Raw genomic sequence first — 22486 nt, 5'->3', positions numbered from 1 at the left:
ACAAAAGACGTTCAGCAAGGCGTTTCAGCCAATTGACATGGAGCTCTGATATCTCATCGCCTTCATATAAGGGATTGGAATTCGTTTATCGCAAACATGATTGTAGAGCAATAGTCAGGAAAGTTGATTTGTAAATACCCATATGATGACCCTAGATTACAGAGAAAGAAAGCCAAAGGAGAAAGGTAAAAAAAAAGTAGAAAAAAGAATTAAAAAATCAGAGAAAATAATAGTCGACATGTCTCATTGCATCATATCCAGACATAATTCACGCCAGACTCATGGCCGTACTGACTGGGGCAACATACCACTCCCAATCATTGCAGCTGGTGTGATCATTTGCTGCGTCCACAGGCGAGCCTTTCAGCATGTCACTATCTCGAGCTTGCCAGACCTTGATAATGACAGCTCGTGTGCGAGCGACATTCGAAACACTTGATTCAGCCATCGCCGCCAGCGCTCGTAGAACTAGCGACCGTCCATATACCGCAGTCTTAGTCGTAGGATCAGACCATAGTTCGTCACGAACTGGGTCCAATTCCACCGCAGCCACAAACACTGGCCATGTCATGCTCACCAGAGATCGAGAATCGAGTAATTCCGAGACCAGCCGCAGAATCCGTTTCACGTAACCGATGACCAAAGGGGTGGATGGTGAGGAGCCGTACAGTGCACAATGAAGATAGAGCACTGCAGCCAATCGTTTCAGCTCCGCAGCTGACTTGAGCATTTCGTCTTCCTCGTCATCAATTTCTTGTACGAGAGTCTCCAACCTGCGCCCAAGAGATGCTGCGCGAAGGGCAAACGCAGCCCGAGCAGAATCAGACGTAAGCTGCCGTCTCGACCGGCTAAGTTCAGTGATGGAAGACAAGATAGACACGAGTTCCGGGCTGCATCCCATCCACAAGTCGATTTTCTGCTCGCCATCTTCCCAGTAGTCTGTCCCGAAAAGGACCTCCTCACCGCAAGCAGTCCGGCCCATAACATCTTGGAAAGCGAAGAAGAGCTCAGCAAAAGCAGAGACAGGATCTCGAGCTTTCCGAGACCTTGAAAGTGCGCCTTGCTCTTGTCTCCTGGCGCGAATAAACTCCTTTGCGCCTTTCAAGTGTATTGTCCACCGCTGGTCACAATTATCCACAATCTCGTATAGACAAAGCATCATCATAATGACCAAAACTTCAGGGTCACCCGAACATGTCAACGAGCCCTCGGTAGCGAGTCTGTAGCGGAGACCTCGCAAAGCTTCCGACTTCAAACGAAGGCCGACAACGCTGTACGACGGATCAAATCGTGACCAATGGCATGCTCCAAGCGCTTGAATAGCTTTGAACAGAGTCGGTGACGCAGATAAGCAAAATGGGAGAATGACGGAGGCAAAAGGTGAGGCAAGTTTCGAACTGGCGGTCGTCCGCGGACAAACTTGCTGTAGATAATAATCAAACAAGTGCACATGCGTTGGGCTCGACTCTGGGATATTCGGAAACAGCGATAGCGAAGCCGGCGGGCTCGACGCCTCTCGCGCAATCCAGCCATCGTCAGCAACAACCACCGACGAAGGCGACCCGACACCCCCATACACCAACTCCCTGTCCTTTGCACGAACCACAAGACCATTCAACTCATCGCAGGCAACGTTCACCTGATGCGGATTCTCAAAGGTCGAAACACCACTATTCACAAACCCCCAGCTTTCAACAGGAGGATACTCGCACCACTCATTCTCCTCAACCGACAACGACGCCGACGCTCGAGACTCCGTTCCAGCAGGGCGGGACTTACTCCAAACACCCGCTCGACCAAACGCTAGGCCCCGACTCAGAAACTCCGACTCCCATTTAAGCACCAGCTCCGTGGAGCATACGAGACCCCTGTCCCGACACCGGGAGCAAACGGGTTTCTGCGTGTCGCAGCGGACGCGACTCGCGCGGCACTCCTTGCAACCGCTGCGGGTTCGGGTCTTGACCGGACCCACACGGTCTGCAGCCTTTTTACGTGGCATCCGAATTCCGGCGTGATTGATGGGGACCCTTTACATGGCCAGTTTCATGCTGCAGGGACCATTGGCGCGTTTGAGAGGGGATGAAGAGGAGGTTGCGGACTTTTCTCGAACCCCAGTGGCAAATATAATCTCGAGAGTCTTGACAATCGAATACGAGGTGGTTTGAGCACCGGATATACTTTGCCAAGGCGGTACGAGTATATACAGTCCGGTGATTCCCTCAAAAAGTCTAGTTTGAGCTAGATGAGATGGATGAAGGATGATGGAGCTTATTCACCATCGCAATCGGAGTCATTATTTCTGGATGGATCGATAAGGATGGAAGAATCCGCTCCGACAGGGACATCCACCAATGAGAACACGCGATTATCACCCCACGGGGATTCTATATGCCTGAGGCATGTACATACATTTTTAGCAGATGTTGATCTCAGCAAATCGCGAACCTCTAAATAGGACATATATCATTGATATGCATCATGATGCTCATGACCAAGTCCTCTCGCCAAACGTCTCATTCAGGCCCAATTCTTTCCAGGGTGTCCCCTTTGCGTCAACTGTCCCGCTGTTGACGGTATTTCCCCACCAACTCAAGCTGACTCCCGGAAAGATCAGCGCGAAGAATATCAGAATTGCGGCAACAGCGACGCCAGAGTCGAGAGCAGCGGACAACACGTAGTTGTACTTGGCCCACCAATGCGGTCTACGGCCTTTGATGACCTGCCGGCCGTTAGTACTTCATGATTGGCATCTTGTCTAGAGCGCGGAAAGCTCACCTTATTGAAGATGAAACTGACTGCGAAAGCAGTTGTATAATTGATGCCGGTCTAGTTCGTATGAGTCAGCTAACAAGAACCGTATCTAGGAGACAGATCCATACCGCCGGTGGCAGATTTCCAGTGCCTGCAAAGAAGATCGGCCAGTGGATTGCATCGATGAACCGTGACTTAGGGAATCTCTTCCGGATAAAGTATGTAATGATGGGAAGGGATGCTCCTATCCAAAACATGTGCAAAAGACCAGAGTACCTCTGGCCGATGTTATATAGTCGCGCGGGCCCAATGGCTGGATAAACCTGTCAGTCCGCGACTGGAGATAAAAGATCGGCAAAGACATACCACCCCAGAAAATTGCACTGTTGTAATTGACTCGGCCTTGCGGGCAGGTAAAGTTGTCAGGCTGATCACTTGAACATACATCCTTCACATTGCCAAGCATCCATATCAGAACACCATCTGGGAGAAAAGGTCATCAGCAAGTGTATAGCAACACTCGTGTGTGAAACTCACTCTGGGTTAGAGTTCCAAGTATACAAGCGACGAGCTGGGCAACAAATAATGTCCGACGCGGGATCTTCATGTACAATCCGAGCTGTAGGCAGTATATTAGCGGAGTATTTCAGACGTGGAGTTCGAGAGGACAAACCTTCATATCTGCACCATAGTACATTGCTTGACTCAATCCGGTGTATGCGTAGAACTGAGGAACCATAAGCGACTGCTGGTCATGACGGACGTTGTGTTGCGCTTTACCTTGAAGATAAGAAGCACAAGGGGCTTTCCTTTCAGCGTATAACCCGAGATAATCTCTCCCAGTACGGTCAGAACATTACTGTTCAGATTGGCAACGGCATAGACGGTTCCGACGGGTATCACATAGATTGCCGCAAGGGCAAGAGTAATAAAGAGGCCCCAGAATGGAAGCCCTGTATGCCAGACATACTGAGTCATGATTGCTACCGCCACGACGATGACCTGTCGGGTGTCAGCCTTTGCCAGGGAAGATTGCTGAGACGCTTGAACTTACAGTCAGGATTCCGAACCACCACCATGGAACATCGGGGTAGCGGGAAAGCAGTCTTGCGTGGATATCCTTTTTATTTTCGCCCTTGAATGTGCTAAGGATATCCTTGCTATGGTAGAGCAAGACGTGGGTGATCAGACAGCTGAGGACAGCAAAACCGAGTCCATAGCTCAAGGCAAAGGTCACAGGCAGAAAGATCGGGCTGTATTCGCGATACTTGGTCTCGTCAATGACGCCGCTCGCATCCAGAATTCGGCTCGAATTGTAGACATTGCCAGTATTGTCGTACGCATCAGATCCGGTCAGAGGGAGGTATGCAGTGAACCATGTGTTGGTGTAGTATAGAATTGGGGCAATCACTGCATAAACGCAGAACCAGCCGGCGAACACGTTTGCCTGTGCCCAGAATGGCATGACCAAGGGGGAGGTATTGTAAGCAATTTGGCTCCAGTCAAAGGTTGTGGGAAGATATCCAAGTCCGGTGGTCATTCCGAACAAATTATTAAGTACTTTGTTGTCTGCAAAATGACTTGTTAGACAACACTTATGTCATTGGGAGGAATTGAGGACATACTTGGAGCGGCCCAGCAAATGAAAGCGAATGTGCTCAGTCCGGTGAAAATGTAGCCGGGCAGCCAATACCAGCAGAAGCTCCCAATAAAGACAAACAAGAAAAAGCGATAACGAGAGATCCTCCATCCGTCAGCGATCGGGTTCGCGCCGCTATGAAGTGTCTGAAACAGTGCAGCATTGGCTAACGTCGAAGGCCAGATCTGTAGGTGGTCAGTTTCTTTCTCTTCCTGCAATGAGTACTCTGCATACCATCTGCGGGGGCTCAATAATATATCGATATGATAGTCCAGCCAGGCCAAGGCCGAACAGCTGCATAGACAGAGCAAGCAAGATTTGGTAACCAACTGGGGTTGGCATATTCAGGAAGACTTTTTGTGCTTGAATAATAGCACTCGCCTACTCTTTGTCAGAGGCACTCCTTTGCTCCAAGGTCGGTGGTCACTCACCCATGACTGGTTGAAACTGAGATTCGACATAATGGTGATCACAGCATGCTCTTTGATGTTGAAATGGTGATCAGGATTGATGACCAGATCCCACCGATTGAAGAGGCGGATCTTCATAATCGGCAAGGCCTTTGCGAAAAAGCACCCTACAGGGTAGCTGACCAGCTGCGCCACAAGGGACGTGATGGTAACACTCGGATAACGCATCGAGAAGAATTGGTTGACACCCGTGCCGACCTGCATAGATACATAAGTCAGTAGGGACAGCGTAAATCGATAGCTGATGAAGAACTGCGCTTACCAAGGTGAATACAACCCCCAGGAACCACATCCGAAATGTGTTGATAGGTAGCGTAGGATCATCAGTGTTGGGCACATTAGCTCGGACTTCCAAATAGGGCGAGTTATCCGAATCTATCGTATACTCGACTGTACTGCTTTCTCCGATGGCAATCTCCATGGCCTCTTCGGCCGTTATTGGCTTCTTAGAGACGCCTTCATCGCGCAATGATGGGTCGCCAGGGCAAACTTCCACATCGGCACCCTGTGACTGAATTGGAGCCATAACAGCTGGGTCCAACAGTGATACCGCAAGATCCTGTTCTCTGCGAAAGCACAATGATGAGGGAGAGAGAAAAGGATGGAGTTCCTCGAGGAGAATGGTCGACCTCAATGGTGGCCATTCTGTGCATCTTTATACCATGGCCCATCTCGTCAATTTTTCCAATAGTTATCAATCCGGATGCTCTATCGCGGGCGAAGTGAGGGGAACCCCAACCTTGATAGAGAAAAGATAGAAACACTGGTAGACGGAAGGTCCTACCCCAGAACTATCCGAGACGTTGATCGCGTCGGCATGAACCGTAGTGTGGGGAAAAGAAGCGACAGACGCCAGAAGCTCCGAGAATGCTGGTGATTGATTAGGTGCCATCAAAACTGAGATCGACGCCACCGGCCATTCACGAGGAATCAGAAAGTGAGGTAAGGTCCAAGCGAGAAACCAAGACGCCATTTGCCGGGATGTTGGCCAAGGTTATCAGCCGGCGCATGCTAAACACTTGGTAGGCTTGTCTAGGCCCTATCGTTAACTATTGGCGCATGCTTAGGTGTCCATTCATAAGGGTTGATGACCATAGATAGGGTTTCAATGGACTGATGCGAACAGTCCGAAATGGGAGCCATCGTTATCTCTACTTGGATGTTGTATCAGACAGTCCTATCAGTCAATCATGCTTGTCAACCAATTCCAACCAAAATCGATATGTGATGGAGGACCCAGTGGAGCAAGATACCATCCTCGGTCGTAATCCGACGCCAAAACGGTGGATAAGCGAATAATACCAATAACCATGGCCGACTTCGGATTCGATTGATTCAGGCTAAAGACTGCTGAATCGTTTACTTAATTGCACTGAGGAGTTAATCCGAGTTATCAGGGCAGAGTGGAGTCATGTTGGAGTCACCCGGACACTGCACGCGGGGAAATCCACGTATTCAACTTGATTGGGTGATGCGTTGAGGTGCGGTTCAGACGGTCAGGGCCAGACAACTTAAGACACCCGATAAAGAGCGAGCTTGTCTATAAGACAGCAGATACTTCGCGTGGACCTTCCTGCATGTAGTCTGAATACTTGCGACAGATCAACAATTCATTGATCATGCCATGACCTTCCTATGGGGCGTATAAAGCTGACCGTCATGGTGTCGGACACTCTCATTCTGCGACCAGTCTGATCAACACAACAAGTCATTCCTTTTCGACTTTCATAGTGTTCCTGAAATCCTCAATATCTCGTTTTCGTACTCGCCAGGACAACGTCATGGCAGTGACCAAGTCATCTTCCCTTTTGATCGTGGGTGCAGGCACCTGGGGCACATCGACTGCTCTCCACCTGGCACGAAGAGGATACACAAATGTGACGGTTCTGGATCCCTACCCCGTTCCCTCAGCCATCTCGGCTGGGAATGATGTGAACAAAGTCATCTCCTCCGGCCAATACAGCAACAACAAGGACGAAATCGAGATCAACGAGATTCTGGCTGAAGAAGCGTTCAATGGCTGGAAGAACGACCCCCTGTTCAAACCATACTATCACGATACTGGACTGCTCATGTCCGCCTGCTCCCAGGAAGGCTTGGACCGCCTTGGGGTCCGTGTCAGGCCCGGTGAGGATCCCAACCTTGTGGAACTGACACGGCCGGAGCAATTCCGCAAATTGGCTCCTGAGGGTGTTCTACAGGGAGAATTCCCCGGCTGGAAGGGCTACTTTGCGCGTTCAGGAGCTGGTTGGGCCCATGCTCGCAATGCGCTCGTGGCTGCTGCAAGGGAGGCTCAGAGAATGGGCGTGAAGTTCGTGACTGGCACTCCTCAGGGCAGAGTAGTCACTCTGATATTTGAGAATAACGATGTCAAAGGTGCCGTTACGGCAGACGGCAAGATTTGGCGTGCAGAGCGCACATTCCTCTGCGCCGGTGCCAGCGCCGGTCAGTTCCTCGACTTCAAGAATCAGCTCCGTCCAACGGCATGGACGCTGGTTCATATCGCTCTGAAGCCTGAAGAGCGGGCTCTTTACAAGAACATCCCAGTTATCTTCAACATTGAGAGGGGGTTCTTCTTCGAGCCAGATGAGGAGCGCGGTGAGATTAAGATCTGCGACGAACATCCGGGGTATACCAATATGGTGCAGTCTGCTGACGGAACGATGATGAGTATTCCCTTTGAAAAGACTCAGATTCCTAAAGAAGCCGAGACGAGGGTTAGAGCTCTGCTTAAAGAGACAATGCCACAGCTTGCAGACCGTCCATTCAGTTTCGCCAGGATTTGCTGGTGCGCCGACACTGCCAACCGCGAGTTCTTGATCGATCGCCATCCTCAGTACCATTCGCTTGTCCTGGGCTGCGGCGCTTCCGGCAGAGGTAAGTCTTTCACATCAAGAGATGTTAAGCGCGGCAAGAGCTGACCAATTGATTTTTTAAGGATTTAAATATCTACCTTCAATAGGCAATCTCATCGTCGATGCTATGGAAGGCAAGGTTCCTCAAAAGATCCACGAACTGATCAAATGGAACCCGGAGATTGCTGCCAATCGCAACTGGAAGGATACTCTGGGGAGATTCGGGGGTCCCAACAGAGTAATGGACTTCCACGACGTCAAGGAGTGGACAAATGTACAATATAGAGATATTTCCAAGTTATAAGTGAGGTAGCAAATCTGCCCAAAAATTCAAAGCGCTATTCTACATATATGCAAGTAGTCATCGTACATGTGCACATACCACCAGGGTATGCATGCTTGCAGTACACCATTCTTCAAGAAAGGTGCGTGGTGTCATCATTCCATTTTTTATGCAGGAGTAGCCGAGGAGGGATGGTGCAACCGATCGTGATGAGAAGGCAGATCCTCCAGCTGATATGTTTGGGTTTCCCAGCCGCGTGAGCCTAGACCTCGTTCTTGGATATGTTGTTCCTCATCGCCTGGCAGTTTAGAAAAGCCGTTTGGACCGACGATTTCATAAGCCTCGTGTGGAACATCACAGGCGACAGATCGCAACGGAGGGTAGTAGCGTCGGTAGGAGAAATGAGCAATAATCAGGCCAAGGATAGACCCACAGGTCACATCATAGACATCGTGCCGATAGTCCTCAAGGCGCGAGATTGCGATCATCAGCGCGCACAACATCGGTATTAAAGCCAGAATGCAGCGCCAGAGATCAGCTCTAGGGCGGAATACATGCATTTGTCCGGAGAGGAACCTACATCGAGCACGCGTTAGCATCGGTAGCTTGGCAACAATCTTGTGACCGAAACCAACATTGACAGGTATCCTAGCCCACTAAAAGAAAAGCTGCTGTGACCACTGGGAAAACTTCTCCATCCCTCCTGGAGTATGTGGTTGTTCGACTGTGTACAGACCGTCCAGGCTACCAGGGTGTTGGCCGGAGTGCCCTTCTTGGGCATACACCGCGAGATAAGATCGGGTCGAGGTCTCCCAACCGCATTCTTGATGATGTCCGTAATCAGGGATGTCAACATAAGCGCGACAAGCAGCCCGAGAATAGTGACTTGAACCTGGTATGGTTTGGGGCGGAAAATGGCCGCCCAGCAAAGCAGGATCAGGAGTGGGACGACTCCAGCATAGATAATCGACCATACTGGCAATGTATGAGCATAGGACAAACCGGTGTCAGACTCCGAGCATGCTCACCCACAGGGACTCTTTCTATAACGGCAAACGGATACTGGATAGATCTATTATCGAGAGAAAACATGCGGTGGAATGGGTCCACGAAAAGTTGGATCTGCAAACCATGAGAGCCGTTAGTAACGCAACCGTATCTCAACCCCAGATACAGAAAGGAATTACCATAACCCATATCCCTGCTAAACATGCTAAAGCGATATAGTCCACGGCTGGATATGAACGTTGGCAAAACCGAGCCAGAGCGTCTGGCATTACAGTCGGCTTCGACCCAGTATTCATGCCATTGCGAGGCATCTCCGTGATGTTCGATCGAGTATATTACTCATAAGAATAAAAGCTCCCCGCGCATATCAAACTGCGCATTGAGGAAGGAGAAATAAAGGGGAGATAGTGATAAGTGAAAACTTCGAGACAGCAGCGCCAGTTGGTTGTTCAAGGCACACGAGCAATCTGGCGGTGCTGTCGTCAGTGCCTGAGCACGGGCCACTGCCACTTCCGTCGAATCTCTGCATCCTCTTCAAGGACCACAACCCAGCTTTCTGGCACCACAAGTTGCTGAGATTGAGTTCAACACTCTTCAGGAATTTCACGCCTTGCATATATTTACTTTAAGAAGTTCATTCGGCGTTTGGCAATCCTCATGGCTGAAGCTGGACAACCAAGACCGCTCACGGCCTTCGCGCCGCCGCCTCCTCTCTGGAAACACTTCACACCGGACAATCTCAAGAGACTAGAGGAGGTCAAAAAAGAGGCATCGAAGGGCGAAGACGGGAAACCGCGAAAGAAGAAGTGGACTCCTGCTGAATTGCGCGCTCTCCAACTTCCACCAGAGCTCCGTTTCCTTGTGCCCCCGGAGATACCGATGTCGGGACAATACAGCGTCTTTGGAGAATTACAGAGTGTAGGTCCAATACATACAAGGCGCTCAATTGTTCGTTACTTACCATGAATTTCAGCTATCTACGACTCTGCCGTCTTTGCAGGAACAGGGTATTGAACAACTCTATCCCTCAACTCCAACCGAGACAGACCCCAACAAGCCGTCGCAACCATCTCGCCCGTTCAACCATGCATACTATCTTTTGAAAATCAGCAAGTCCCTATTACTAAACTTCCTCGAATTCGTCGGTATCCTCTCGATAACCCCAGAGCAATTCCAATCAAAGGTAGAGGACCTGCGAAACCTCTTTATCAACGCCCACCATCTTCTCAACCTCTATCGACCACACCAAGCGCGGGAGTCTCTGATTATGATGATGGAGGAGCAGCTCAATCGGAGCCGAGAAGAGATACAACAAATGGATAAGATGCACGCCGAGATCAACGGTTTTCTGGAGCAGCTGAAAGCTCAGGGAATCGACGTAGATTCTGCCTCTAAGTCGGGAGAAAACGATACGGCAAAGCGCACTACTGGCGATCAAGATGCCAACAATGCCAACAGCTCTCGACTTGTTTGGGACATCCTGGATGGAACGGATTGAGGCCGACAGTCGCCCCATCATCTTTCTTCCGCATATGGTGCTCGGAATGGTCCAGAGAGCAGCTACACAGCTTTCTCCGGCTCGCTTTTGAGAGTATACTTCTCTGGTATTCTACACTACTGCCTAGCGCGTGCTTGACGCTTGGGAAAACCGTCAAACTCTCATGAACGCGCGAATGTAGCGCTGCGATCGCCAATTGAGCGCCAAGGCAGACAGTTTCGAGCACCCCATGATACAGCTCGGGACCAGCCATGGAAAACGTCATCTTAATGCAAATACCCCCAGAATGAAGGCGGTAATTTATGTTTTGCATGCTCTCGTTCTAAGCTTACCATGCGTCTGTCAGCTGTGTACGGGAAATTAGTTCATCCGGCTATCACGTGACGCACCAATTTCGCGAGCTTTAAAAACTTCCCGCGGAATTTCAGCCGACATTTCCATCTTTTTAAACTATGCATCTTGGCCAGCATTGGGAGTTCACAGTTCTATTTTATGAAGGTAGAACTGTTGATCCATCCAGTAATGCTAATCGCTCAAAACAGTCGAGCAACTACTGCCCTTAAGTATTCGGTAAGCCTCTCTCTTACTATCTCGTCATGGTCTCAAATGATGAATATGCCAATCTCTTTGTTTCAACCCCATATGAAAGTACAAAGTACTTCTTGATTCCATCTGTGCATTATAATCTGAAATCAGGCTTGCGAAAGCTTGCTCTCTATACCGCTCAATTTCACTGCTCGACATTGTTGATCAGTTGCTAATGTTCGCTGGTTTAGGTTTCCTGACTTTAGACATTCAAGTAGCAATGGAACCAATACAATATAAATCGATGTCTTTCCGATCAAGTTGTCTTGCATATTTAGAACTAATCCCGCGAATTGTGTAAATGGCTAGCCTGCATATGTCCAGTCTGTCTCTTTACGCTCAAAAGTCACGTAGCTTTCGACCATGTCCCTGAACCGAGTAGAATCATCAAATGCCCGCTCATCCATAATCTATCAAGTCCTTGTGGGCCAGCACAAGTAGAATCTATCGCAAGTCTATTCAACCAAAGCTATAACCGAGTCAAGAGCCTTGCCCCGCGCGCTCCTTCCACGCCTTCTCAACAGCGCATGATGCGAACGTGTAAAGCTCCGTCACGAAATCTGCAACCATCTTTATGTGGACGACCTCGTCTATGGACATCAATTGGCGCAAGAAGACTCGTTCCATGATGGATGTTGCTGTCCGAAGCAACGCCAGATCCTTCGTTGCTTGCGGATCTGACGGATTCTGCAGGATGTTGCAGAAGATTGCGATCAGAGCCGACATGGGGTAGAAGATGAGGGTCCTTGGTCGAGTTAGCCAGCATTCGCAAGACTCCATAAAAACCCGAAAGATGGGGACGACTCACCAGAAAACACCGTCAACGAGAACATGCTCGGCCGACTCCAGGTAGAGTAATGTGGAGCGGCTCGCCTCGACAGAGAGAGCCAGGCTCGAACTTACGCCCTCGATCATTCCGCCCTGTCCCTGGACCCATGATTGGCACCGACTGCTAGCTTGGTGGATGATTGTCATGCAGAGGTGGTAGTTCAGCCGTAGCATGACGGAATGCATGCTGACGTTTGGATCCGGCGTCTCGTGCGAGAAAGACAGGGTAGGTCTCCATTCTGGCGGCACGGACATCCTCCACCTTTCCAGCTCGTCATCCAGTTCGCGGATCTCCTTCAGCAGCTCTGCGTCTGTCTTCTGGAGCCCTCGAAACGAGTATAGAGCGCTATAGGCTCGAGATTTTATGATGCTCAGGCGTAGATCGACTGGGAACATCGGATGGTCCGGCAGTTCTCGGGATTGGTGGTGAATGCCCAAGCTGCTGTACAGTTGCTCTACATAACCGGGGGGGAGCGTCAGGTCGCAGTTTTCGTCCGAGAGGACCTGTGGTTGTCCTGTGCGGAGAGCCACGTCCTTCTCGATCGTATAGCAAAGCCAGAATAGGTTCCTGAGATGACTTTTCTTTCTCTGCTCGAGGTGCTCGGCAGGAGATGCGGGGAATGAGTTCATGGGGCCGGGATAGGTATGGCCTCCTAGCAAATATACCATCCGTGCCGCAACAGAACCGTAGTAGTTTGCTGTACACAGATTACCAGTGACTAGTTCGAAGAGCGCCTGTGAATTTGTCAGCTCTGTTGAAGAACGATACAGTAAAGTCACGCAGCTTGCACGGCAATTTGCAAGATGCCAGGCCAGCATGACGACTCACCATGATGATAAGCGCCTGCAAACCCTCTAAGCCTGCATCCTCCCGGAGAACCTGCGGGATTAGACATTGAGCCTTGAGGGCAAGTCCCTCGCTGTCGATCGGCGGGAGGCCAAGCGGCCTATCCTTGTATTCCGGAACTTGGAGAATAGAACTAAAGGCAAGAAATGATAGAATACAGGCCCTGACGTCTGCTCGCCTGGCACTCACACTCGAGTGCGAGTACGCGGCTTTGATGGTGTCAGGGAATAGGATAGGATCCACAATCGGAAACACCCGTTGCATCAGAGTTGTGCGGAAGATGTCGAAATGTACTTCAACCGCATGTCGATCGGGAAGTTCAAACATACTCTGAGGCAGCATGCTCGTCAAATACCGGTTTGAGCTTAATGCTCGTTGTTTCTCCCACGGTGGCCGGGAATAACTGTTGAGTTGATCGTCGGAAATCTGTCGTCCTGTACGTGCTTGAATCCATTGTCGGCCCTCAGGAAGCAGGAACGGGATCCTTGTCATCGAGCTGATGACACCTAGCTCCCGGCCGGCGAAATGGAACATCACGGACGAGGACGAAACCTGAGGCTGGCTTGGAGGTGAGGGATGTCGTGAGAAATCAAGATCCGAGCTGCCACTGCTCGGTGAGAGATGGACACCTGTCAGGGTAAGTTTCAATATGACATATCGAGAGGTAGGAGGGGTGCACACCAGATTCTTTCAGTAGGCTCTCCGATAGCAGCTTCTCTATCCTGCTTATTCGCTCCGCCAAACAGGAGCTTTTCTGTTGCCTAGAACGATATTCAGCTATGGAAGCTTAGACGCGTATCAAAATTTCATCTACATACGCTGGTTCACTGTTCTCCTTTCGCTTCCTCCGAATCACTCGATCAAAGGTGCAAGGAATATTATGGTGACTGCACCAATTACACTGTGGCACAGCAGCATCACATTTGATCTGCATTCACCGTCAGTCAGTACTCAGCGGAGGCGGTTCCGCTCTCTCCCAAAAGTAGTACTACCTTCCTCTTGTAACATGAATCGCAAGCCCTCGCAGTTCGCCTCCGAGAGGACGGGGCTTCACGATTCTCCTCCTCAGGTCCCGCACCTGACATGACAGGAGGGTTCATCTGAGATGAGCCTCTAAGCTATATTGGCGCACGTTAGAGCCAATATTTCTTTAAACTAAGCATAAAAGCCAAGTCCCAGACGAGCCGTCGGCATTGTTAGTGACGAACTATTAGAACGGCGGAGGCGATAAAGATAAAATACTCCGAGTCCCGCTGACAAAGAGTCGGGCCGGAATAGAGTATCACCGCTTTATCACCATTTTGTTGATGTTGTTTGTTTACTCTGTATCGAGTGCAGTATACTGGGTACTAATGGAGGAAACAATGAGGTAGGCAAATAGAGATGTTTGGATGAACATAAGGGGCAATTCAGCAGCTACTGAACTGTTTTCCTGCGGAAACTGTGCAACTTTCCATTTCCAGATTCAGTCCGAAGTGCCGCCGCTTTTTGCTCACTGAGCCAGCTGGATCGTGACCGGAGAGAGAAAGTGCGTGCCCTGATCGCTCCCTGAGCAATCCCGGAGCCCTCCGGACAGTCCCTGATCACTCACTGATCATTGCCTGAACACGTACGGAGTGGGATTGATTATTCACCCTGAGGACCACATGACAGCCAAATAAAAGTCGTTAAGCCAAGCCTAACCATATCCATGCACATTCCCCTTCTTTTAGGGCATAGTTTTCACTTTGTCCTGATGACGTAGAAGGGTCTACAATTTTCTGTTCACCTATAATCCTAAGGAGTAGTACTGACTCACAGAAATGATCATAAAACACGCAAGTTCGTTATGCTGTAATGTGCTATAATAAAAATCACTAAACCCTACATTATTTCATATAGAGACTTTGACTTTTGTAGTTAAAAAATCCTCGTCCTGCCTACGCTTCAGAGTGATAATAGTCAACATAATGAATCCTTGACTCTTAGTTATCTAGCAGACAGGGTAGTATCCCTAGTACCTTAATTTAAGTAAGATCTTGGAGCAGGTGCTTATGCAGTAGCAGCAGCACCTTTTAAGTACTAATAGAAATAAGAAGAGTATAGGATGAAATGTTCAGAAGACATGACGTAGAATGCCTATTATTGCTAACATGCTACAGAAGTGAATATAGGCTAGTAAGGGAGTGGCAATCAGCCTTTGTTACATGGCTCAGGACATACAAATGCACTACCAGGCCAGAGAAGGCTGGGACAGGCATACTGTATATTACTAGATCCTACATATACTATTGACTGTAGAGGGATCCATGAGCCCTTTTCAAGGTCATTAATATATTCTTTGACCTGGTCTTTTGAGGTACATGTGACCAAAGACTATGTAAGTCAAGCAGGATCCTCCAAACAAGGGCATACCCTTAAGCCATTAAAGGGTTGAAGTGACTTCCTTGCCCTCCTCAGTCCTGCCTCAGTCCTAGGCTCTTCCTCAGCTCCTTCGCACATAAGTATTCGCAAAATAATTATATGCACACAGCTTGTCTTTAATATCTTATCCATTATGCTGACCCTGGGCGACTGAGGATGGCGAATATGTTTTGCAAATAAGACTTAACTTTTATATAGGTGGGGTTGGCTTTACTGGTTAGATAACATACAAAGGCTAGAGATTTCAATGCGCTACATTCTAGTAAGTGCTGGAAAATTTGCTCTGCGCATACAAATTCAGGGTTAACATAAAACCTCTTAAATTCAGCTCCCCAATCTCCGACTTTCTCTAGTGCTAAAGATTCCCCATTAACACAGCCCATATTCAAGGGCTCCAAATTTTCTTGCTGGTTAGGAGGAGCTGAGTTCTGGAGGGAGTTTCCTGCTGTTTTAGAGGCGGATCTATCAAGAACCTCTTTATGAGATGATTCAGGGTTATTGTATATTTATTATAGGTTAGCTCGTTATTACATACTATTCAACAACCACTTACTTGCTTGGTCTTACTTGGAGAGGAGGAGGGGAGGGATCATGGATGTAAAGTAGGCGTTGGGATCATGAATACTCATTTGTCAAGGCGTAAGGGCTGCTTATATACCTTTCCTATGTCTCCTTTTTCTAAATGCGCCGGGGTAAAATGCGACTGAGCCGAGGAAGAATTACCTACTCTCTATGTCCACCTATAATTTCTCATTATCTAGTCTCACGGGGACACCGTTTAGTATTATAGCAGTGAATGGAAACTAGTTAGCCTCTTCATTGCCTATTGGTTGTTTGTGGCTTCACTGACAAGCCTGCGATCACCAACCGCACTATATTGCTGACCAAGTATAATTACTCAACTCGATGGAGCCAATCGTGGCACATTGACTTTATTTCTAGTAGCCTATTCAATAAGGAAAGCAGCACGGTTCATCCAGACCAGTAAACCCTACCCATCCAGTATCCCTCCATCTCCAATCTTCTGGACAATGCGAACTCCTTAACCGAAGGCGACACAAATTCTCCCTTCCACCATTTAGCATGTAAACCCGCCATCCCACCATTCAAGTCATTGTCGTTGGGCTAGTTCAGATGCCCGGAGCAATGTAACTTCTGTCAGGGCATTGGCCCTCCAAATAATGCGTATAATTCAATAGATCTTGGTCGGGAAAGCCGTGGTACCAAGTCTTTCTGATTCTTCTAAAAGGGATATGTAGTGCTCGAAGTCTTCAGTACTAGGCGAATATACGAAGAAGCCGCTGTTGAAGTATGGATTCCTCTGTTCTGTATCAAGATAGGGGTATGGATGGTCAAGCTTTCCAGACTCAGGTGAGACGGCCATGGTATACTTCTCTTGAAGCTGATCCTGCGCTAAAACATTTCCCTTGGCATAGTTCAACGGATTATCTTTTTTTTGCCTACCCGGGTCGCTGAAGATGGAATCAATCGGATGTGTAAGAACAATATCTGCATCCAAATATAGGACTGTCGAATAGGGTACATACAATTATCGGGTCAAACACACGTTTTGTAATTGTTTGCACCCAGCGGGGCTCGGAAATGGAGATATTGTGCTCGATCTAGTTGATTTCGAGGAGAGTTGCTTCCGTCGCGTAATTGCTGACGCTTGCTCTCCCATATATCCTTTGGCACTAGTATGATGAAAGGGGCGGGACTTCGTAGTCTAGTTCGAGGAGCGTGTAGCACCTGGTAGGTAAGAGTGTGGGCGGCAAAGAAATAGGTATCATCATCAGCCTGTACCAACGCCTCAGCGTGCAGCAGTCGTACCTATCACAAGGCTTGGCCAACAAGCACATAGATATGGAGCTACACGGATTGATGAACCAGAAGTCCTTTTCTGCACTCCCATTATCTCTACGTTTTGTCAAAGACGATCATAGAATCAGCTATACGAGCTCCAAACAAAGGAACTTAAGGCTCCTTACCCCCAAGCGCAGCAGGTGACTATTGAGCGATAAAACTGACTTCTCGCACAATCAAGTTGTTCATTTTCAGGGGACATTCTAGCCTCCGTCAGGGCGGCCCACTCCAGAGGTACAATCCAAGCTCGAGTACTACTCTGAGCTTAGTAAGACCTCATGCGCATTCCGGGCCGAGCTGCGCAAGAAAACCGCATCGCAAAAGGAACACGGCAGCTTCGCTGACTCTCCCCTTCGCTCTCGCTGATGTCGTATTAAGTTACTTCGATTGGAAAATAATCGGCCGTTGCAGCAGGATTCCCAGCAGCGGGCTGTTTCCGACTTCTCAGACCCATGATCTCGATGCGGGACAGAATTATCTGGTTGAGTGGTGGAGGTAGAAGGCTCAGGCCGGTCGCTTATTTGGGGATTTGGATTTGGATTACTGCTTGAGAAAAAGGAATCAGTGACGTTGCGATGTTCGCAAGAGAATTCCTTACCTGGCAGACTGGAGCTCTTGCAAGTCTCGTCGAAGACGGCGAAGTTCCGAGATCAATTCAGCTTTAGATAATGTCGTAGTAGTTGTGTTCTGATCCGTGGTCATCGTCCTTATCCTGTTACTCCTGGGGGGGAAGTTAGGTTCATCTTGAAAAAGACTCCAGGCTTCCCTGTGGAATGTGTTAGCTGTTTGTTTCTTGTTGTTAGTCATGGTATGCAGTACCGATATGTGGCCATAGCAGTGATGGGGATAATATCGTAATGGACAAGAGGGACAGCAATAAGAAAGTACAGAGGAGTCAGGACTGAGGGGCATGGAGTAGTCTAATTATGGAGCAGAGCTGACTTTTGGGGGCTAGTGTGAGACTACTATTTAGATTGTGATTATTAGCTGGGATCTTTGCACTTATTGCTGCTTTTATAAGCACTACTTAACCTACTTAGTCTGTCCTAGCACTGTGAATATCTTAAGATGAGGCTGGCGCATATACTATGAGTACAAGGAGTAGAGTATCAAGGAATCAACTCCTTTGGTCCGACAACCTCTTTCCAACGCAGTTGATCATTCCGAAATCATGACAGACCGTCTGTCTGTCGCTTCCAGAGTAGTACCACTCGCCGTGGTTGCCTCCCCTTCCTGACATGTTTTTCAATTGTCAATGTCCTTCATCCCCAGGAAAACAGACCTTTCATCTTTCTACATCCTTCATCCTTCATCCTTCTTCTACCATGATAACTGACAGTTGGCATATTATATCCTGCATTCATCCTGGTGTATGGTAGCTGTCAATTTGTGGACACTTCTTTTAAATCCGGAGACCCCCCCCTGAAACGTCTTCCTGAAATACCATTATGATGCATTCTATACTCTTCTCCCTCCTCGCAGTGGCTGCTGGCACTCTTGCAGCGCCGTCCATGGTAAATACTCGTCAATCCTTAGTCACGGAGGAGTGCTTAGCCCGCTTGAATGGGCAATTGCCGTACTATGTTCCTCCAAATTTTCACTTCTCCGGTACTGTTCGTCGATACTATGTCGCCGTTGATGTTGAGACTTGGGATTATGCTCCAACAGGTATGGAATCTGAATGCACATCCGTCCATATACACTAACCGAGAACATGAATGTGTAGGCTGGGACAACTGGCTCGGTGTACCCTTCAACGAGTCCTTCCGTGCGCAGACCTTTGGGTACATCGCCAATAGCACGACGATCGGAACCAGATACGACAAGGCGCTATACAGGGGATATACAGATGCCACATTCGAGACGAGATCTGAGCAGCCTCCCTGGCTTGGGTTTCAGGGACCAATAATCCGCGCTGAAGTCGGTGATATGATCGAGGTTGTTATCCACAACTCACAGACATTTTCTTTTGTATACTAAAAATTGGCAGATCCTGTTCGTCAACGAGATGGATGAATTCTTCTCGAGCATGCATAATATGGGGCTGTACTATACCAAAGTGTCCGAAGGTAGCCTATACTACAATGGGACGAGTGCCGTTGATGTAGGGGACGCAGTTCCTCCAGGATGGTGTTTTGTGTATAAATGGTGCCTTTTCCCCCTTTTCCGGGAAATATCTGATATGGATGAAGACCTGATGGCTAATAATATCCCTACAGGCTCGTTGCAGACAGCTCCGCACCGAACCACGGCCTCGAGAGCCGGCTATTCTCCTACCATCCGTATGTCAGCATGTATCAAGACCAGGATGCTGGTTCCTATGGGCCCGTGATCATCTACAATCGGGGGCAAATGGAGAGGGTCATGCGGCAGAATCGTGAATTTATCCTTCTCTACACCGACAACCAGGAGTGGAATTCATTCCTTGCCCTGCACAACGTCCAAAGGTACCTGCCCGGCGTGCAGGTCGCGAACCTGTCCTACCAGTATCCAAATGTGACCGATGGCCGTGGGAATTACAGCATTTGGTATCCGCAGTTTATCAATTCGCCAGCGACTAATGTGACGCCTGCAATGGCGGCAAATTTCTTCCCTGTAAGTTTTCAGACATGTGAAGCAAATTCAACCACTGATACATGTCTACATCCGCAGCTGAACGGCTATATCTACGCCAACAACCCGCCCTTCGAAATGTGCTTGCTCGACAATGTGATCTGGTACCTTTACGACATGGGCTTCGACACCCACGTCTTCCATATGCATGGCGACAACATCTTCGATCCCGTCTCCAACACCACATCTGCCACCGTCACCTTGAACCCGGGACAAATGAGAACAGTATTGATGTCTGCATTCAACCCTGGATGGTGGCAGTTGATTTGCCACTTTACTACGCACCTGAGTAAAGGAATGGAGGCAAACTATATTGTGTATGGTGGCCCTTATGGGCCATGTCCGCTTCAGCCATTGGAGAGGCCCTACGTTGATGAAGCCATGGACCAGCATGTATGAAGAGGCTACAAGCGTTCGGTATGCTGGCCCCTGGTTAAGGTTATCCTCATTCTAACCATTTTTATCCCTGACGATTACTTCTTATCCTTCGGTCGATAGAAACCTGATTCGTCGTTCAGAATAGCTTATGTGCATCGTAGAGTTGGTCTTTTAATATATATATACCTAAGTAGATCCCCACCACCTATGCACCTTTGGAGACACTCCAAGGCTTTCACAGCATTGACCGAGCGTCTTCAGGACTACTCTCCCTGTTTATCTATACGCCTTTCACCTCGTCCACCTCAGGTGACAACCGCCGGTAGCTAGCGAATCTCACTCCAAGTGGGAAAAAGAAGGACGGGATGGCTTCCCGAGGACAAAGAAGGCAAAGGCCCCCTGGTTAAACGCTGCTGCGCAGGGACCAAAATCCATACAACTGTGTCTTAGCCTCTGCAATCGTGCTTTGGAGTTCACCAAGTCTGGGGATTTTCAAGTTGAAGAGGGCCCTGTCAGAAGACCAGACCAATTCAAACGAGACACGGATCACGCAATTGGGGCTTGGACTCATTTTTGATAGGTAAGTCCAGAGATAAGTGCCTGCGCCGCAATGCATAGGTGGCCAATAAGGGTCAATTGAAGAAGTGCACTTCTGAGAGGCGAACTGGAGTCCTATCTCGTTTAAAAGTTCTCAACCATTGGTGTATTCAATGGTCGAGTATACGTGATGAGAATTCAACATTGCTGACCGCCCTAGTATCAACTACGATGTTCAGCCACTCCTGAGCGGCCGAGAATCAGTAGACAGTTCAACCTAGTAATCACCCCTGAAAAGTCTGCAATGTGGGCTTGATGACCTTAGTTCAGCTTGTTCAGTTTACCGACCTCTGTGAGAATGCGGACGGCTCAAACCAAATGACTCAGCTATTTGTAGAGGCACAGCCTCTGCACCATCGTTCAAGAGTCTTGTTAGATTCGCTAGATGAAAAGAGATGATTTCTTGTGTGTTCATCATCTGTTGTGTGTTGTTTCTAAGTCAGGGGCCCTGTATCTAAAGCGGACTTATGCTAATGTAGGCCTATCCAAGTGCTGACTAACCTAACAAGTCTTTGTATGATCTAGTTGCACTCTTTTGTGAAAGCGCCGCAGAACTCTCACAGCTGACGATTTCTCTCCTGGTATTCTCCCGTCACCTCATCAGGTGCATGAAGATGTTCGTTACTTCGCGACCAATGGGAGACTCTCCATGGAGCGTTCTCCTGCGATCCGGCCAGCTTTTGAGACTTTTCATCAAACCTTGGCAGCTCGGTTCGACATCCCATCATCGCTGGCGCCTAACCTCCACGCGACGGAGGACTTTATGCGGACGGTCGAGGAGACAGAAAATACTTCAAACGACGAATTCCTGAAGCCTGTCCGCTGGATACTTTCTAACACCTACAACTCTAGGCTAATTCTCCTAAGTCAGTATGAAGCCAATGAGTTGATGCATGAGATACGAGCCTCGCGAAAGACACAATTGCATATCTATACTCCAAGAACAACCAAAGACATGCGTCCTTTTGAACAACTGGACTTCCTGACCGTCGGCATAGGTCACATTTTCCGTAGATGTTCTGAGGAAACCGTTCAGGATCTGGGCCTTTTTCGCAGGCAGCCTCTATTTTGAAGATTTTTCAGTTTATGAAAGCTTCCGTCATTTTCTCGGATTGGTTACGAACAAATACAGGGACGTCTCGGACAACCGCGTGACCAATGAAGGCTTTATCGATCCAGACACCCGACAGTTGATCGGATGGCCAGTACAGTCACCCTTCCACTCCTGTCCTTTGCCTTTCTTGCGCGCGATTCTAGATATCCGAAGCAAGGGACATGGTTACCTACAGACGCATATGGGCAAACTCTTGGAAGGAATGCCAATTGCACCGGACCTTTTTGATCTATGAAAGCCACCCTGGAGATGCATTTTTCGTTCTGTGTTATTATCGAGAAAGCCCTTGATCTGAGTCTGTTCAAATGGATCGTCGAATTAACCATTATATATTAGCAGGATTAGAGTCCATGCCCGAATGGGACGATCAGGCAAGGCACTTCGCGGGTGGCGATAGAACCAGGCACCTGTAAGTGGTTTGTTGAAATAAAGTACGTATTCCGCGCTCCTCGGGACACGGGCTGCATCGTCCTACCTGGGCTGCTGATCTAGAGTATCACCCTTTCCTTCGACAATCCATTCAGGAAATCGTTGTCCGTGACATCGTTGCAAGCTGGAGATACTGCTAGGAACAACCTCATTCAGCAACTCGTACTCCACCAAACTTATTAAGCACAATCCCCGTTTAGTACTATCCAACCGTACATGCATTCCGCTCGGAATGGTGGCTCGTCTGACCTTGAGCGGAACACTTCGATGTTGAGCGTTCCAGCATACACGTGTTGCCCGCTTAGACTCTACCCTGGGTGTTAGA

The 22486-nt window shown here is 48.7% G+C and overlaps 7 protein-coding genes across 7 annotated transcripts; 3 read left to right on the top strand and 4 right to left on the bottom strand.

The window, feature by feature from the left end:
- Positions 1–268: 268 nt before the first annotated feature.
- NFIA_055830 (Zn(II)2Cys6 transcription factor) lies at positions 269–1999 on the bottom strand (the record flags this gene model as incomplete). Its single annotated transcript, XM_001258130.1, has 1 exon — positions 269–1999. One exon carries the CDS (start codon positions 1997–1999, stop codon positions 269–271), a length of 1731 nt encoding a protein of 576 aa, XP_001258131.1.
- A 486-nt stretch (positions 2000–2485) lies between these two features.
- Positions 2486–5386, bottom strand: optE (small oligopeptide transporter, OPT family; the record flags this gene model as incomplete). Its single annotated transcript, XM_001258129.1, has 12 exons — positions 2486–2719; positions 2776–2826; positions 2880–3064; positions 3118–3234; positions 3289–3370; positions 3425–3478; positions 3532–3753; positions 3806–4320; positions 4377–4575; positions 4625–4771; positions 4822–5058; positions 5123–5386. 12 exons carry the CDS (start codon positions 5384–5386, stop codon positions 2486–2488), a joined length of 2307 nt encoding a protein of 768 aa, XP_001258130.1.
- A 1255-nt stretch (positions 5387–6641) lies between these two features.
- On the top strand, positions 6642–8019 carry NFIA_055810 (NAD(P)/FAD-dependent oxidoreductase; the record flags this gene model as incomplete). The annotated part of the gene is made up of 2 exons (XM_001258128.1): positions 6642–7737; positions 7823–8019. The coding sequence occupies 2 exons, from the start codon at positions 6642–6644 to the stop codon at positions 8017–8019; spliced, it is 1293 nt and encodes a 430-aa protein (XP_001258129.1).
- A 146-nt stretch (positions 8020–8165) lies between these two features.
- Positions 8166–9317, bottom strand: NFIA_055800 (phosphatase PAP2 family protein; the record flags this gene model as incomplete). Its single annotated transcript, XM_001258127.1, has 4 exons — positions 8166–8574; positions 8634–8973; positions 9027–9120; positions 9186–9317. The coding sequence occupies 4 exons, from the start codon at positions 9315–9317 to the stop codon at positions 8166–8168; spliced, it is 975 nt and encodes a 324-aa protein (XP_001258128.1).
- A 346-nt stretch (positions 9318–9663) lies between these two features.
- Positions 9664–10504, top strand: med7 (mediator complex subunit MED7; the record flags this gene model as incomplete). The annotated part of the gene is made up of 2 exons (XM_001258126.1): positions 9664–9924; positions 9980–10504. 2 exons carry the CDS (start codon positions 9664–9666, stop codon positions 10502–10504), a joined length of 786 nt encoding a protein of 261 aa, XP_001258127.1.
- Positions 10505–11569: 1065 nt separating this feature from the next.
- Positions 11570–13849, bottom strand: NFIA_055780 (putative C6 transcription factor; the record flags this gene model as incomplete). The annotated part of the gene is made up of 6 exons (XM_001258125.1): positions 11570–11834; positions 11898–12652; positions 12747–13393; positions 13446–13525; positions 13583–13692; positions 13757–13849. 6 exons carry the CDS (start codon positions 13847–13849, stop codon positions 11570–11572), a joined length of 1950 nt encoding a protein of 649 aa, XP_001258126.1.
- A 4629-nt stretch (positions 13850–18478) lies between these two features.
- Positions 18479–20042, top strand: NFIA_055770 (putative multicopper oxidase; the record flags this gene model as incomplete). Its single annotated transcript, XM_001258124.1, has 4 exons — positions 18479–18698; positions 18757–18968; positions 19021–19169; positions 19250–20042. 4 exons carry the CDS (start codon positions 18479–18481, stop codon positions 20040–20042), a joined length of 1374 nt encoding a protein of 457 aa, XP_001258125.1.
- Positions 20043–22486: the final 2444 nt, after the last annotated feature.

This window comes from Aspergillus fischeri, genomic scaffold (genome assembly GCF_000149645.3).
Source record: "Aspergillus fischeri NRRL 181 1099437636266 genomic scaffold, whole genome shotgun sequence".
Classification (NCBI taxonomy): domain Eukaryota; kingdom Fungi; phylum Ascomycota; class Eurotiomycetes; order Eurotiales; family Aspergillaceae; genus Aspergillus; species Aspergillus fischeri.
This window is presented reverse-complemented; position numbering and strand designations above follow the sequence as displayed.